Genomic DNA, 18145 nt, shown 5'->3' with positions numbered 1-18145 from the left:
TTGTTGGGTCCTGTATTCATTTCTCATTTTTCAACTTGTTGATATAGGTTGGCTTGGCAAAATAGTTCCTATATTTATTCTTCTAAGTTGGTATTGATTTGGAACCTTGTTCTAATAAGTCAGTAGTCTGACTGAATATAAAGGAATATAAAGTATTTCAGCCTGAGTCCCATGTTGGTAAGGAGTTCTCTCCTGCCTCTTGAGACATGGTTTCATGTTCTGTATTAATTCACACTCTGTCATACATGCACGACATATATGACAGTGTGAATTAACATAGATATAAATATGAAAAATATAGATATCTTCTTTAATAAAGTATTCATGATATATAATTATGCAGCTTCTAAGTCATCTATAATCCTCTTTTTCTTTTTTTTATTCTGAGCTATATTTTTCATCATATTTTTGCTATCTCCCCAATTGCTCACCATTTTGTCAAAGGCACCAAGTATGAAAATAAGTTTGTAATTTATAAATTGTTACCAAGTGTTTTTTGGTTGTTTTCTTTTAAGTAGTTTTAAGTAATTTCATTACCTCCTCATCCTCTGCATTAGATATTATACTTACTAGTAATGTTTCAGTTATGCTCATTGTTGATCCACTGCAAGGTGACGTGTCCACATGTCCCATAAATACTTCATAGTCTATCAGATTCATTAGACTCCCTAACCCTCTGAAGGTAAATATAATTTATCGGACTCCAGAATAAATCTCATTTTCTTTCCACCTCCAGTGCCTGAGTAACTTACAGTAATTTCATGGCTGACTGGGAGGGTCCAGAACACTTAGCCCTTCATGGTATGGCATTAGATCTTCAGCTACAGTAGTATGTGCTGGTGAAAGTCCTCTTCATTCTCCAAATTGCAAACTGTCGTGGAAATTGCTTTTTAGGAGGCCAGTGCCTTACTCTTGAACTCAGAACCCATGTGATTTCAGGAGTCCTCAAACTCAAAGATCAGGTCACCCTCAAAGCTAGAAATGTCTATTCTTAGGATTGTTAATCTCTGTTTTCTGCCCAGAAAATGAAGCAGCCAGAAGAAGACAGTTAGAAATGGAAAAGTCCAGAAAACTTCCCTCTCATCCTCCGTTGGTTATCCATCCTTGCTGTGTATTTTTCCTGCAATTTTTTGCTCCTAAAAGTGGGAAGGGCAGAGAGGGAAGGGAGAAGGTTCTGTACTTCCCTTTGCTGTACTCCATTCTGGAGAAAAGAGTAGGGAAAAGTAAGTAGTTTAAAAAATGGGAAAAGAAACAAAGGAGGCTTTGGCATGTTTACATTAAGGAGAAAGTTAATTGATGACTTTCTAAGCATGATTAATTCCACACAACGAAAATATATGAAAGTTAGAACGTTTGTAGGTGCAGACAATGCTGATGTCGCTATCGGTTACTAATTGTAGTATATTATTTTTATTCTCTAGGCACCAAAGTGGTATGCGCTGCTGAGTAATAAATACACAAAATTCAAATCTGAGGTACAGATAGGCATTGCTTTGGAAACAGATCCAAAAGCACCAGTGGATGGTTTTAAAGCAAAGGAGGCACCACCTAGAGAAGGAAAAGGTTGGTACTGATGGATTATTCGGAGAATTTGTATTTATTGGCCTAGGATTTGATATTGATTAGAAGACTGTATTTTAACGCTGTATGAAGTAATTATGCTGCCACCTGTTGCCTTTGGAACCAGACATCCTTGACTTCTCAGCTCTCTTCCTTAGCCAGCAAGTACTTATTAAATGCCTGCTGTGTGCCAAGAGCATACCAGTGCCAAATGCAAAAGTGAGATAGTAGATAGTCCCTGCCTTCAAGAAGCTTATATGCTAGGTAGATACAGTGTGTAGGATATATACAGATAAGTATTGACTTTACTTGGGGGGCACTTTGAGTTAGTGAATTGGGAAAGATCTCTAAAAGAAGATTCTACTTGAGCCAAACCTTTAAGGTAGCTAGGGATTTCAAGAGATAGAAGTAAGCAGGGAGAAAATTCCAGGCATGGGAGAGAGCACATGCAAAGGCACACATGTGTGGATGGAATGTTATATGCAGTGATCAGTAGCTACATGGTAGTTGGTTGGTTGTTGTCCTTTGTTCTCGAAGAAGACCAAAATGACATCACTGTGTATGTTAGAGTCAAGTTACAGAGTGTTTGACTGTGGCTGACCATGCCAGTGTGAGCTCTGACTGCTCTGCCACAGTTTGGGCACAAATAGGCCATGTGAACATTTTGAGGGGGTTCTTTAAATTTGTCATCTTGCATTTCTTTTGAACTACTTCAGTTCTACTTTTCTCATAGAGCACAATACCTTCTTTGATAAGAGCATGCCATGCTGGGTAAGGTATGTAGTAGGTGCTTAATAAATGTTTATTGATTGAGTAAGTTTAGCTGCAACACAGTATATGTGAAGGGAGAGAATATGTAAAGGATTTTGAATGCTATTTAGAGGAGTACATATTTTAAAAACAACGGAGAGCCACTGATACTTCTTGAGCCAGGACAATGGCATATGCTTTTGGAATATCAGTGCAGTAGTTAGGCCCTCAATTTCAACTATTTTAACAAATATATACTGAACCCAGGTAGCACAGTTGTTTGACTTCATCCAGCCTGTATTCGACAGCATGTAAGTGGCAACAGAGAGGGAAGAAGATTAGGGTTTAGAAAAGGCTGAGTGATAATAGGACAATGGGGTAAGGGAATCAAGGACTAAATTGAACTGGTAAACTTAAAAAAATGTAAGATTTTGAAGTGAGGAAAGTGAGACCAGAGTAGGGCTGATGACTGGGGAAGAAGCAGGGCAGGGTTGAATGACTAGCAATTTTGAGGGTAAAGAATAGTTGAGGAGGGGTGAGTGAGAAATAGGAGTTCAGATTATGGTCAAAAAGTTGAATTTCAAAGTTATGGCTTATGATGTGGATGATAAGGAGATGAATGGTAGGAGCATCCCTTTCTAGTTGAGGTGCAGGAAATACTGTGTTCATCCTTCGTTGCCGAAGAAGACCAAGCCATCAGAGAAATGATGACATGACTTGTACTTGACTTTGTTTTGAGTGAGGGAGGTCTGTACAAGGTCACCAGCCTCACTTTCTCCTCCTGAGCCATCTGGGTCCAGTGGCCTGATATTCATCAGGATGACTGGAGATGACCCAGGATGTAATGGGAAACCTTGGCCCCTTCAGGCCAAGTCCTGTTTAGGTACTCACTTAAGGTGAGGTAATGCCCATTCAGTGAATAGTCCTGTTTAAGAAGTTGTCAGGGGATGGCTCCTTTAATGAGCCAAAGAAAAAAATAACTAAATCAAGCTGGGAGGGAAACAGCGACAGTTACTATTGATACTCTTAAGTTACTCTTAAGCCAAGAGGGTCCAGAAAATGGCCCTTAAGTGGAGCTTGGGCAAGGGGGCACCTAGTGTGGTACAATCTATGGGGTTCAGAGTGCAGTAGGTTTAAGTTTTTGGGAAAGGTAAGGAAGGGAAAGGGAAGAGAAGAGAAGAGAGGTGAAAGGGAAGGAAGGGAAAGGGAAAAGGAAAGGGGAAGGGAAGGGTAAGGGAGGGGAAAGTGAAAGAAAAGGGAAGAGAAGGGAAAGGGGAAGGAAAGGGAAAGGGAAGGAAAGGAAAGGAAAGCTAAGCTAAGTTAAGGTAAGCTAAACTGGCCGGTAAGCCCCAAGTTAACTGGGCATGTCTGGCCATCCAAATTTACCTTCCTTTGGAGAGGAGAAGGAAGGGGAGGGGGAGACTGACAGGAGAGACGGAGCTGAGTCTACTTACAAATTGTTGTGTTCGTCCTTCATTGCTGAAGCCCATGCCATCAGAGAAGTGATGACAAGACTTGCATTTGACTTTGTGCCAAGTCACAAGCCTCACTTTCTCCTCCTGAGCCATGGCAGGAAATGTACAGGAGCCGCAGTTGAGGAGAGTAGTAAATTGAGCACAAAGCTATCTGATGAGACATCAGCCTGTATGTTGAAATCTTCAAGGATAAAGGCAAGCAGTGGAGTGGAATGTGAAAGCCAGTAAGCCATTACTGTACTTCTGTAGAAAGGAGGAGGAGTGACCAGGTTAACTGGAACATAGCCACCAGCAGGATATGGTGATAATATCTGAATGGAGTGAACCTCAAAGGAGGAGAAGTTACTGAGTGAAGGTGGAAGGTGGAGGTTTAGAAGCACACCTGTTACCCAACTTGGGCAAAGAAGATATATCTATTAATAGAGCTGGTAACTAGGGATGTAGGGTCTTCATTTGGGAGCCAAGTTTCTGTGATTGCAAGATGAAAGAGGCATGAGAAGAAGAGGTCTAATGTGTGAAGGACAATTTGAAAAACCATAGAATGAGTATTCTTCAAGCCTCAGTGGAAGGAAGAAAGTTGAGTTGTATACGCAGGTGAGATAGACCATTATACGGATTGTATGAGGGAGTGGGGAATTGGTAGCCAGGGAATGCCAAAGAAGAGAACTTTGGTTTATAGAAAGTAGCGAGCAAGGAATCACAAAGTTCTTGAGTAGAGCTGTAGCGCAGTAGATGGCCGTTACTTTTCCAGTAACAGCGATATTGCTAGATGTTATATTTGTTATTCCCTGAGCTAGGAGTAAAATGGGAGATGGGTAATTGGCAGAATGCCTGTGTATGGGCAGTGTTCTGGCAGGATAGCTGAATGATGGGATAAATCTTGGTTTGAGATAGGCTAATTATGGAGGGTCAAAGTGAGGTTGACTTACTCCCCAGCCAGTACTTGGGACAACTGTGCCTGTGGGCAAAAACTGAATGGATTAATCCCTTCTCAGCTCCCCTCCTCTACCATCTTCCTTGTACAGTAGGCAAGATCTCTGGAAACTCATTACCTTTGTGACCTTGAGCAAGTCATTTATCCTTCTTTAGAAAGGGAGAGACTGGGCTTCAGTTTTCTAAGAATTAGATTAGATGACCTCTAACATCAATGAAGGGCAGCTCGTTGGTGCAATGAATAGAGCACCCCACCTGGAGTCATAAAGTTTAATTCTCCTGAGTTCAAATCTAGCTTCAGACGCTAGCTGTATAACCCTGAGAAAGTCACTTAACCCTGTTTGCCTTGTTTTCCTTATCTGTGAAATGAACTGGAGAAGAAAATGGCAAACCACTCCAGTACCTTTGCCAAAGAAGGTCATGCATAGTCAGACATGACTGAAAAACAACTGAACAAGAAGATCCATCCTAGCTCCAAAATTGGGATTCCATGATCTTGTGTGTCATAACTCAGAAACAAAAAGAGGCTTTAAGCAAACAAATAATGATACGGAACAACAACAGAGCTTACTTAATAATTCCTAAGATTGCTTCTTAGGAAAATAACCTTCTAGGCTGAATACAGAAGGTGCTTATTGACCAATCAAAAAATATTTAAGTGTATATTATATCCCATCACTGTGCCCAATCCCTGCTTGTAAGGAACCTCGTATTTTAGAGGGGTAACTATATGTAAAATATGCAACATTAATATAAAATTTTAATATAAATATATACAAAGTAGAGTTCTATGATAATTATGCTATCTTTCTTTATGTTCAGTGCCTGGAATATACCAAGAAATATTGGTTGATTGTAGCCTAATGTGCAGTGGAAAGAGCCCTGGCTCTAGAATGTGAGGAACTGGGTTCCGATCCTGTCTGTGATATTCATTACTTATGTGAACAGAGGTGTTAAGCACAAATTGTTTAACCTTCTGGGCTTCAGTTTTCTTATCTGTAAAATCCAGGCATTGGGCTACCTGACCTGAGGACCCTTCTGACTCTATTTCTATGATCCTAAGGATTCAGGCTATATGATACACTGTTTATACCACTCTTTTAAGCATCTTAACTAGTTTAACAAAAAGACTACTTTTCCCCCACAAAAAGTAATGCTTAAAAGGAAATATAGGCATAGCTTTGGGTTGAAATAGAAATGTATTAAAACAGTATTTTCTGACATATGCTAAATTGACTATTTTTCATAACAGTTTTGAATGGTGAAATACATAAAACTTATTTATATTGTATTTGCATTATAGTACTTAACATTGATAAATAACATGATTATATTTACACACATCAACAGCTGATGATTGTGTTTAAGTATAAAGAATATTTAACATGATTTGGTAATTATATTAGAGAATGACAGTTTTAGGAGAAATGAAAATGAGTTTCATGCAGAGGCAAAGTTATATGACAGGCATGAGTAACTGGAAAACATGAAAAATAAAGAATTATAAAGAAGTGGAGTAAAAGATTTTATCAAGGGAATATGAATGCAAAAGAAGATGGGGAGGGTGTCACATGGCAAGAATGAGAGATAACTTTAATGGTCAGTCTTTGTACTCCATTATTCTCTTGAAATAGAGGAAGGCCCCCAGTACATTGGGTGAACCCCTAGTGGCAAACTTCTGAGAGGAAATGGAGAAGAATTGGACAGGATAGGAAAGCATGACTCACCTGTGCATCACTGTAAGGAATACCCACATCACAGTCTTGACTCCACATGGGACTGTGCTTGTGATGTCTGATTGAAGACTTCATTCTCCCAATGCAGGTCTACATTTTCTCTACAACCTGTGGTGTTAAGGATTACCTAGAGCATTGAGATTAAATGATGTGCCCAGGGCCACAGGTCGAGTCAGATCTTCCTGGCTTTAAGGTCACTTCTCTATCTACTCTGCTATGCTCCCTCTGGAAACATTGTTCTAATTGTATAGTGGAAATAGGACTTTTATCACTACAATTCAGGTACATTACAACTTAAATAGACTTTTTATATCCTGGCTTGGGACGTAAACTTCCATTATGATATTGTTTTTATGAAAGGATGACAGCTTTTGGAATATTAGGAATATAATCCATTTGTATGTTGGGTACAGGTTATTGTCAAGATTTCAGAAATTATCCAGTTTTCTAGAGGGGCTCAATATAATTTTATTCATTTTAACAAGTATTTTTGAATACTCACTGTGTGTGGTATTCTCTTGATTATATAAATGTGCATGTTTTCTTTCATATAAAGATAAATGGTCCTAGCCTTTAAAAAATTTTAATATGGTCAGACAGTTGAGACATTAAACAGAATAACTCAAATGCAGTAGAAAAAGATGTTTCATGAGAGAGGTATAAACTGTTACATGAGGTGAGAGGGAGAGAGTGCTTCTGACTGAGGGAAAGAAGGTTTGATGAGTTGGCATTTGAATTGAGTCTTGAAGGATGTGCACAACTTTGACATTCTGGGTACACTAGCTCCCTTTAAGGACCTAACCTCTTCTCATAGAAAATCCCAATATACATGATAGTAACTGAGTCCATAACTCATTGCTCCTTGTGGGGTTGGGAGGGAAAGGAGGCAATCCATTGTTTAAGTTGTGCATCATCCAGAGTGGCTGAACCATGAGAAACCCATTTATCATGACTTCATCATAAAGTGGTTTGGTAACATTAGCAGTTTGTCCTTTAAGTAAGGGTACATGGTATTAGGGGAGGAGAAATTTATGAGAAACATTTAAAACATAGTCACAATACTATAAGAAAACTTTTAGCAGGGCTATAACAGAGTTAAATCAATTATTTTCTCCATGTAAAGTGCCTGTTGTGTTATCTGGAATTGATCCTAAGAAAATAGTAGCTGTCTTGAATGAAGAAGAAGGCTACCATCAGATTGGACCAGTAGAACATTGCAGAGACTTCTTTGTTATGTCAGTGACTATTGCATTTGCCACACAGTTGGAGCAGGTAAGACTTTTTGCTATGTGTGATTAGGGAACCTTTTGTAAATTCTTTGAAAAGCATGAAACAAAATTAGCTTTGAGTTTTTTCTGTCATGAAAGTTTTTTTAAAGGGAGTAGTTATACATAATAAATAGTTACACAATTAATATACAACATACCAATATATTACATTAATTATACATTAATATATAATCATTGATAATATAGTAAAACATTAACATTTTAAAGATTAGTAGTTCTACTGTATATAGATAGGTCATATATCATGTATCTGCATATAGCTATATCTATGTATCTTTAATCCCCAGTTCTTTTTGTTATAGCAGACAAAGAGAGTACTCATCAATTAGGAAATTACAAAAGTTATGGTATATGAGTGTAATGGAATATAGTACTGTAAGAAGTGAGAAAAGGGGTGCATTCAGAGAAACCTGGAAAGACTTGGGGGCAGAACAATTAATAATAATAACTACAACATTGGAAAGAAAATCAAATTTGAAAGATTCAAGAAAGATCAGTGCATTGACTGACCATGACTCCAGAGGTCCAATGATGCAGCTTGCTACCCATCCCCAGAGAGCTGGGGAAGTAAATGGTGGATTCAGATATACCTTTTCAGACATGGACAGTGCATGAATTTCTTTTGCTTAACTATGCTTTTATGTTACTGTCCAAAAGTGATTTGCCTTTATTTTGAATGAGGAGGCAGGATTAGAGAGAGGAACTAATGATAGTAATGTCCACTCCCACCTCCCAAAAAGTAGAGGAACCCTCCAGTCTCCGTGCCTCTGGTGTCACAACCTCAGGCTTATTTTGTCCTGAATAGGCCATTTGTGCATAATTGTTTGCATGTTTTCTCCTCTCTCCCCCGTTAGACTGTGTGCTCCTTTGAGAGCAGGAACTATTTTTTGCCTTTCTTTGATTTTTTTAGCACTGAAGTGTTTGGTACATAGTAGATACTTAGTAAATGCTACTTGGCAAACTGTCTCGTCCTTTCTGGCCAGGCCTTTTTCCTGTTTTGTTGAGATTCCAGGCATGCACACCCGTGCACATTTGTGTGTGTGTGCATGCACGTGTGTGCCATCTTTGACTGTGTAAAGGCCTGTTTCTCTTTGAATTTCATGATCATTATTTGGTCTGATACTATTTTTAGGTCTTTGATATAGAACACTTGTTGAATTCTTCTGTTACTGTTCACTTAGCCATCTTTTAACTGCTCATTAAAATTTTTTTTAAAAATTGCATTATGTAACTGTTCTGCCAAAATCTAGGTTTTATTGTCGTATGATAATTTTGTCCAAATTTTATAACCCATATTTCCATGTTCCTTAAAGATTCATAAAGTGCTTTTTCCACACCAATAATACACATTCCATTTTACAGAGTAGCTAAATGATTTGCCTATGCTCATACCAATAGTGTTAGCTCTAGCTTTAAACTCAAGGCTCCTGACTAGGTCAGCACACTCTCCAGTCAGCCATATAGCTTCTTATCTGTATTATGTCTTAAAAATCTTGGATATGATGATATGGTTGTACTTTAAAATTATGCAGGGCATCCCATCATATTCTTAGACTATAATGTGGCAAATAAGATAACACCTTGAAAATTATTGTCCATAGAATAAAGAAAATATCTTGAGGGAGAGAAGAAGGTTTAGGTTGCCCCTGTTAGCATTTCATATTTTTCCCTAAGGTTCTGAGAATTGGTTATGTTTCCTCCACAGCCTGAATTGGGACCAGTGTTTTATATTTGACCTGTGTATCTAATTTCAAGAATAATATCAAAAGAACTTTCTTCATCATGTGACTCAAGTATCATTTGGATCAGTTTTTTTAATTAGAAGACTATGTATAGACTTTGAAAATTTTTGTGCTTTTGATAGAGATTAATGAGAAAGACTTGCATGTTTTCCAAAACAAATACTTAGAAATTGGAAGAGAATTAGAGATTATATTTTGAGGATTTTTAAGAATTTTCACTATGAAAAAGATTAGAATTATTTAGATATTAATTTGCTTTTCTTTTTTCATTAATTTATAGTTAATTCCATGTACAATGAAAATTCCAGAGAGACAGCCTGAATTTTTCTTTTATTATTCACTACTGGGAAATGATGTTACAAATGAGCCTTTCAGTGACTTGATAAACCCTGATTTTGAGCCAGAGAGAGCATCTGTTCGAATACGTAGCAGTGTTGAAGTACTTCGTATTTATCTCTCTCTTCATTCAAAACTACAGGTAAATGTTTCAGATTCATCTTATAAAGTATGTTTAATGTATAGAGATGCTTGAATATTTATTTTTCTACTGTTTTAATTCCACAGTATGGCAGTGACCTCCATATTCTTTTTATTGGACCATCATGTTTATCAATCTTTTTATAAAACTATGTGTGATCTATAGAAAGGGGTGAGGGCACATCTCATATCCTGATGCCAGTAGTTTCTGGCATGGGGCAATGTTTCTTTTCAGTAACTTTTACCAAGGCAAGACTGTCAGGATTTTGTAGCATTTACAGCTTAAATGATAGTTGTTTCTATTGCTACTTTGATTTGGTCTTCAAAAGTAAGGCAGATGATTTTATCTCAGTAAGCTCTATCCTATCCTTATTATTTTCCTTCTGTTGTCCTTTTAAAGCTGTTAGATGTTACTAGGGAAAACAAGTTTTGGAAATGACTAAAGGGATTTTTTCCTTAAAGCAGTAAGACAAACAAAGCTTGTTTTAGAAATTTTGAAGTTTTCTTTTCCCAACATTTGTTGTAGTTATATTTTATCTTTTTTTGTACCATTTTATTTTGCCCATTACATCTTTTTAGACCATTTGTTGATGTAGTGGTAAATAAATTATTGTTTTTTTTGTAACAAAGAAACTGAGTGGTAGTAGAATCAAAAATAGAACGCACAGGTTATGTTCTTGTAAATTTATTCTCATTGAATTTACACTATTTTAATTTACTTCAGTAAGTATTTATTGCAGTCCTGTCTGTGCACAACACCATACATCTGCAACGTAGATTACAGAAGAGTATGAGACATAGTCTCAGATATCAGCTTACATTATTGTTGAAGAGATCAGGTACGTCAAGTAGTTGAAAGAATACATTGCTGTATATGAGTTGTGTTTAGAAGTGAATGAAAAAGTTCTTCTGGATCATATGCCCTACAAGATAAAGAAATAGATATTTTCTCCAGTCCTCACAGTCTCTGAAACATCTTCAAAATAGGAGTTGTGTGACAGAGTTTAAGCAATTTCGTCAGTCCGTATGGTCAGGGACTCTGAGAACCCAAACAAGGTAGTAACTTGATGAACTAGCAACAGAAAAGGCTAATTCCTGATTAACCTAATGTACTCAGTAACTTCTCCCCACTTTTCACGTGCTATGACAATGGACTATGAGCTTGTAAGTGAATTCGACTCTACCCTCTTGACACCCCTTAACTCCTCTACCTATTCCTGGTGCCACTTATATCTATATGACAAAAATTTGCTCAGGCTGCAGTAGCCGTGGAGAAGGGTAGTAGTACTCTGTACTACAACAGAACTCTGCCAAAGAGCAGAGAATAGAGGGAACTGGTGTAGCAAGTATGTGTATGCAACTACATGACAGTTCATTCAATTTAAAGAAAGAGGTCACTATCCAGCTGGGACCATTTCTGTTCCCCTAGAAGTCACTTGGGGCAGATACATGGGCTGGTGAACCATATATGAATTGCCTGGCATGGGAGGAAGCTGAGACATCTTTGAGATCTATCTCCCAGGGAATCTGCCATCAAATGGAAAGGAGTAAGAAAGTGAACAGTAGAGGAAGATGAAGAAAAAAAGACTGAAATTACAAAAGATCTAAAGAGGAAGAAAACCCAGAGACTTGGAGCACAAGCAGATAAACCAATAGAGAAGCTAATTAGTAAGAGATGGGAAAATGGCCTCTGGATCCTTGATCTTCAGATTAGTAAAATGTTTTTATGCATCTATGAATAATTGCAAGATAAGAGAAAATAAATCACCACTTGATGAGGCAGAGGACCCTGTGAATTAAGAAGAGGATATAGAACTACAGCATACTGTTCCTGGATTGTTTGAAAGAGAAGAATTTTGAAAAGGAGAGTTTATGATTGACACAGCTCAGAGATAATTTTCAGAATAGGAAAACTTGAATCCCTGGTGTCAGATCTCATCAGAGAAATAAAAAGGAAAATAACTGAATGAGAATGCAAATGTATATAACTAAAGGACAATCTGGGAAAAAAAAAGAAGCAAAAGCACTAACATTAAAAGAAATCATGATTTCCATACAAGCAGCTGAAGAAAGGATATGTAGAAACAATTTACTGTAGGGCTCAGAAGAACATAACGATAAATAATTTGAACACGGTAATGCAAGAAATAAAAAGGAAAATGGCTCAGATCTTCTGAACGTGGAAAACGAAGTGTCAGAAGATTCCACACAAGAGGCTGCCTCCAGAAGAAGAAGACAAGCAAACCTATCCTGCAGACTCCAACATTCATTGTGGTTAAATTAAATGATTTCATTGATAGATGTTACATTCTGTAAACAACTTGGAAAAAAGACTGTCAAAAATAAAGGAAAGGAGATTCAAATAAGACAAGATTATTCTGCACTTATCAGAAACTGTAAGAGGGAATTTAATAATTTATTTCAAGGAGAAACATGCAGCAAACCTGAGCCTAATCATTAATGAAAATAGGTGGGTATTTTTTAAGGGCATTCTAAATATTAGCAGAGCAAAATTCATACTTGAAGAAATTTATATGCAACACTTGAGACAACAGAAACAAAAGAATGGTAAACAAATACAAAAACAACAAAATAACAACAGAGACCATTAAGAGATTTTATAATAAGAATGACAACTAACATTTATATAATATGTACTGGGTGCCAGGCAACATGCTAAGTTCTTTATAAATATTACCTGATCTGACCTTCACAGCAACTATGGAGAGGTAGATACCATCACTGTATGAATTTTACAGTTAAGAAAACTAAAGCAAATAGAGGTAAGTGACTTTCGGTCACTGTAGTGCCTACAGGAGCCATGAATATGTCAGCACAGTTCTGAATCGCGAAATACAACAGACTCTCAATGTGAAAGACAGAACCAAAACATTTATGGAGATACCAGAAAGCCAGTTCCATCATAGTAACAAAGAAATCTGTGCACAGTAACAGAGCAGAGAGAGGGCAGCACCAACTCCAAGCGTTCTCTCTGTTAGGCTTCCCACAAATCAGCTCCCTTAAGCAAAATGCTCTTCTCTCACTCACAGCCAGCTGCCTGCTTGCTTGCATCCATCACTTTCCACTGTTCTCTAACTTCTTCTCAGCTGTGCTCTAGCTCCACCTCTTTCTGTTCTGTCCTTCAGCAAGCTCCTCCTACCCCAGGCTCCTTGTGACTCAGACTTTCATATGACCTAGGCAGGTCACATGAGTCTGTTAATGGATGGGAAAGATCTTCCATTAAGAAGCAAAATTACATTCGCAGTAAGCAAAAATACATTATCAGTACAGTCATGCAGCTAGTGTCTAGGCTAGATTTGAACTAAGGTCTTTTTACGGTCCAAAATTACATCCACCATACCACCTAGCTGCCCAATGCATGCAGAGTGACAAGGGTGAAAGCAGAAGTCAGAAGTAATGGTGGAGAAAGAGTCCTGAAACATCATCCATTAAATCTAGTGGTGAATCAAGGTGGTGTTGTTTTGATTTGGTTTGTCTTTTTTATGTTACTAAACTACATAATGGAAGGGTGCATAAAAGGGAGAGGAAGAAGATAGAAGGGATTATGTGATGTACCTTAATCAAGTCAGAGGCTCACAATGAAGGGAAAATTAACTCCTGTGATGTCTGTGGAAGAAGATAGACTCCTAGAGATAAGACCAAGGGGTGAAGGGAGAGATTAAAAAAGAGGGGCAGAAATCTTGCTTCAGTGGTGGAAGTACTACTGATGAATGCTTAGATGGGAAAAGAGAGTTATTTTGTAAAGGGAAATGGGGGATTTACAATGGGTATAGTCTACAGGATTTAGAGAAACCACTTATCCTGCCTCAGAAAAGGGAATCAGAGCCCTTGGGGGCAAATGACACCCAGAAGAGTGGGATGGTACGGACCCAGGGAAGAGATTTTGAAGCACATGGGAGGAAATAACCAAAAGGAGAGCAAAGGACAATAATGAGTTCTGTACAACCAGGGACATAGGAAGGTTCTTACCTTGGGGCAATATCTTTTCTGTCACCTGCAGAAATTGGTATTTCTAAGAATGAGACAACAGAAAAGGAACTGGGGGAGGAGGGAGAACTACAAAATAATAAATTATTTAGAAGAACCCTAGAAGCTTTAAGTCCATTGAGTAACACAGAAATCAAAGAAGGGCTGAATTAATAAGGGACAAAAGTAGCATAGACAGAAAGGGAAGATAAATAATGAAAATGTTCTCCTTATAGAGGAAAATGGGGAAAATTATAGAAATAAATGGAGTGAAAATATAAACTCTCTTAACTTTAAATGTTAATTGATTAATAATTAATAAAATGAAAAAGAATGAAGGATTGGATGAGAAAATAAAATTTTACAGTCTAGTGCTTACGAGAAATGCATTTGGAAAACCAAGACATACACAGAATAAAACTGAGGGGCCAGAATAACTTTATTATATAACAAGTAAATCCAGAAAAGCAGTAGTTAAAATCAAAGTAAAAACAAACATTCATAATCTAAAATGGAATAAACAAAGGAACCACATTCTGCTGGAAAGGAACTATAGACAACAAAGCAATAGCAGCGTTAATGTATATCCTCCAATTGCCTTAGCATCTAAATTTATAAAGGAAACATTAACTGAACTACGAGAAGACATACATAGTAATATAATAGTGACAGGAGATTTCAGTGTTCTTACCTCATCTTTGGTTAAGTCTAACAAAAAGATAAACAAGAGGAAAAATATAGGACCTGAATGAATTGGCTGGAGAGCTAAACAACTTTATAGTTTTTTCTAAATGAGATTGCTAAAGAATATTTTTAGCACCACACTAAAATTTTACAAAAATTGATCATGTATTTAGGGTACAGATATATTGCCAGCCATGTAAAAAAGCAGAAATAACAAATACAACCTTTATAGACCAAAATGTAATAAAAATATTCATCAGCTCAGGGACCACAAACAAAGACAGCTCCAAATAAGACTTCACAGTGAAATCCTAGATGCAGTACTGTTGTACTAAAAGAAGTGGTGAGCAGGATGCTCTCAGAAAAGCCTAGAAAAACTTACATGGGTTGATGCAAAGTGAAATGTCCTGGGTACAAAGTAGTGGCAGTATTGTAGTATCAGCTGTGAATACTTAGCTCATCTCAGCAATACAACAATCCATGACAACTCTGAAGGACTTAGAATGAAAAATACTATCCATCCCCAGAGAAAGAAATGATGGGGTCTGAATGCAGATTGAAGCAACTTTTGGTTTTTGTTTTTTTTCACTTTATTTTTCTTGAGTTTTTGTTAATCTATGTTGTCTTTCCCAACATGACTATTATTGATATGTTTTGCATGACTACACATATATAACCTATATAGAGTTGCCTGCCTTCTCAATGAGGGGGGAGAAGGAGGAAGGGAGAAAATTTGGAACACAAAGTTTTTAAAACAAATGTTAAAAATTGTTACATTGTTAAATGTTAAAAATTTACATTAATGGGAAAAATTGAATACCTAAAATAAATATCCCAAAGCCCCCCAAAAGAATGAAATCCTAAATAATGAAATGGGTCAAAGTTCTAATTGTAGAAACAACATAACAAAATTTCTAGGATGCAACCAAAGTAGTCCTCAGGGAAAAATCATATCCCTACCAATATGCATTAAATAGTTTAAAAAAGGATTAATGAAGTCAAAATACATTTTTAAAAAATTTACAGATCTAGAAAACAAAGATACATTAAAAATTAGAGGAGAAATAAATTGAAAACAAAAAAGTTTGTAGAAATAACTAAAGCTGAATATTATTTCTTTGAAAAGAACAGTAAATTGATCAATCTTTAGCCAATTTGATTAAAAGGAAGAGGGAAGGAAATTGACAGTAAGGTGGCAAAACCTAGTGAAACATAACACAAACAACTGATAACTTAAATTCTAAAATATCCGTCCACATAGAAGACCAAATAGATAAATAACCCAGTCTCAGAAAGGGAAATAGAATTAGCTCTAAAGGAATTATTGAAGGGGGACCCAGGGGAAGGAGGGGAGACTCCTAGTCCTGATGGATTCAACAGGACAGTTCTATATCAGACTTTAGGAACAATTAGTACCCATGCTATATAAATTATTCTCAAATATTGAAGAGAAAAGGGAACAATCATTGATTAAGCACTAATATGTACCAGTCACTGTGCCAAGCTCTTTACTGGTATTATCTCATTTGATATTTATAAATATTTATAAAGGAAAGTGCTATTATGATCCCTGTTTTACAGTTTGAGGGAGCTGAGGCATACAGCAAAATGACTTGCCCAGAGTCACACAGCTAATTAGTGTCTAAGGCTGGATTTGAACCCAAGTCTTCTTGACCCCATATCCAGCATTATATCTACTATGTCATCTTACACCTTACCAAATTCATTTTATGAGAAAAATATATTCCTAATATCTAAACCTGGGGAGGAGAAAGCACAGAGACTCTAGGCCAATAATATTAATGAATATAGATTCATAAATTGTAAATAAAATCCTGTCATAGGCTATAGTGATTCATCTAATAAATTGTTAGTCATAATCATATTGGATTCATTCTAAGGGTAGGATTTCAAAATTAGTAAAAATAGTCAACATAATCATATTAAAACATTATATGATTATCTAAATAGATAAGTTTTTAACAAAGTACAAAACTCATTTATACTTGAAACAAAATCAGAAATGATGGAACTTTATAACCCAGATATCCATAAACCAGAAAACAAATCACTTAGGAGAAACTCCCTGTTTGGTGAATACTACTGAGAAATGTAGAGAGCAATCTGGTAGAATTTAGGCTTAGACCAGTTTTTTACACCATGCTCTACAAAGGATTCAAGGTAGCTATTAGTATAGCAGATCGTACTATAAAAAAAATTAGAAGAGGTGATTGTGTACCCCTCTTAAGTCATTGGAAGGAAATGTATTCTTAACCAAGCAACTTTGATTACGTGAAACTGAAAGCTTCTGCAGCAATAAAATTACTGTATTTGACGGGGGGGAAAGTGGCCAGATGGGGAAAAATATCTTTGTATCAAATTATAACTGATCACGTTTTGGTGTCTCATACAGACAACAAACACATCATATATGCACATGCGTGACCAGAAGTAATTCCTGAGAGAAATGGTCAAGAATGTGAACAAACAGTTCTCCAAAGAAAATTTGCAGGCTACAGTGACGAAAATGTCTGTACTTTTTGACCAAGATTCCATTGCTAAGCTTATACCCCAAGGAGGCCATTGATAAATCAGTCACTTCATTTACTGAAGTATTTATCGTGTACTTTTTTCTGGTAGCAAAGAGTTGGAAACAGCAGATGCTTGTCAATTGAGGAATAACTAAATAAATTGCGGTATATGTGAGTGTAATGGAATCTTCATTCTCTGCTATAAGAAATGATGAATCTGATGAATTCTTAAAAGCATAGCAAGATCTACATGAACTAATGCAGAATGAAGTAAACAAAGCAAATAAAACAGATATACAATAACGATAACAGTGTAAATGGAAAGAATAACAAAAAAGTGAGTGATTCAAAATTATAAAGAACAAACATGTAAAAGAAGAGCTAGGAGGTGGCACCCCATAAGTGAAACATGGCACATATTTTTAGATTTTTTTGATCATGATGATATTCCTTTTTCATCTCTTAAAAGGTACTATTTGTTATATTGGAATGGTTCACTGGGAGGGAGGAGAAAGATGTTGGAGGAAACTATGATGACATAAAAACATCACCAGTAAGATGGCAAAAGCTAGTGAAACATAACACAAAAAATTGATTACTTAAATTCTAAAATATCCATCCACATAGAAGACCAAATAGATAAATAACCCAGTCTCAGAAAGGGAAATAGAATTAGCTCTAAAGGAATTATTGAAGGGGGACTCAGGGGAAGGAGGGGAGACTCCTAGTCCTGATGGATTCAACAGGACAGTTCTATGTCAGACTTAAGTTTTAAAAAGAAGTGAATGAGACATTCCCCTATTGTAAAATCTTTCTCATTATTTCATAGTTAAACTCCTACAATAAAATGTTAAAATAAATATAATCATACCAAAATATAGTATAAACACCAAATGTAATTAAAAAAAATTTGAATATGTAATGTCTTCTCTTTTTTTCCCTTCCCTACCCGCTTCCCCCTCCCCCAAATATTTGTTTTAT

The 18145-nt window shown here is 36.6% G+C and overlaps 1 protein-coding gene across 9 annotated transcripts in view; it reads left to right on the top strand.

The window, feature by feature from the left end:
* The window catches only part of CEP120 (centrosomal protein 120), a 104741-nt gene that overhangs the window by 19176 nt on the left and 67420 nt on the right, over positions 1–18145 (top strand). For 7 of the 9 annotated variants that reach the window (XM_072597175.1, XM_072597173.1, XM_072597174.1 and 4 more), the window contains 3 exons: positions 1422–1563; positions 7578–7726; positions 9766–9963. In XM_072597175.1, coding sequence (XP_072453276.1) covers positions 1422–1563; positions 7578–7726; positions 9766–9963 — 489 coding nt within the window. Of the gene's footprint in view, positions 1–202; positions 1224–1421; positions 1564–6542; positions 6737–7577; positions 7727–9765; positions 9964–18145 lie in introns of those variants that run through there. The other 2 variants (XM_072597180.1, XM_072597181.1) reach the window with 2 other exon arrangements.

Source organism: Notamacropus eugenii, chromosome 3, assembly GCF_028372415.1.
Source record: "Notamacropus eugenii isolate mMacEug1 chromosome 3, mMacEug1.pri_v2, whole genome shotgun sequence".
Taxonomy (NCBI): Eukaryota; Metazoa; Chordata; class Mammalia; order Diprotodontia; family Macropodidae; genus Notamacropus; species Notamacropus eugenii.
The sequence above is the reverse complement of the archived record's forward strand: the minus strand, read 5'-3'. Positions and strand labels throughout refer to the sequence as shown.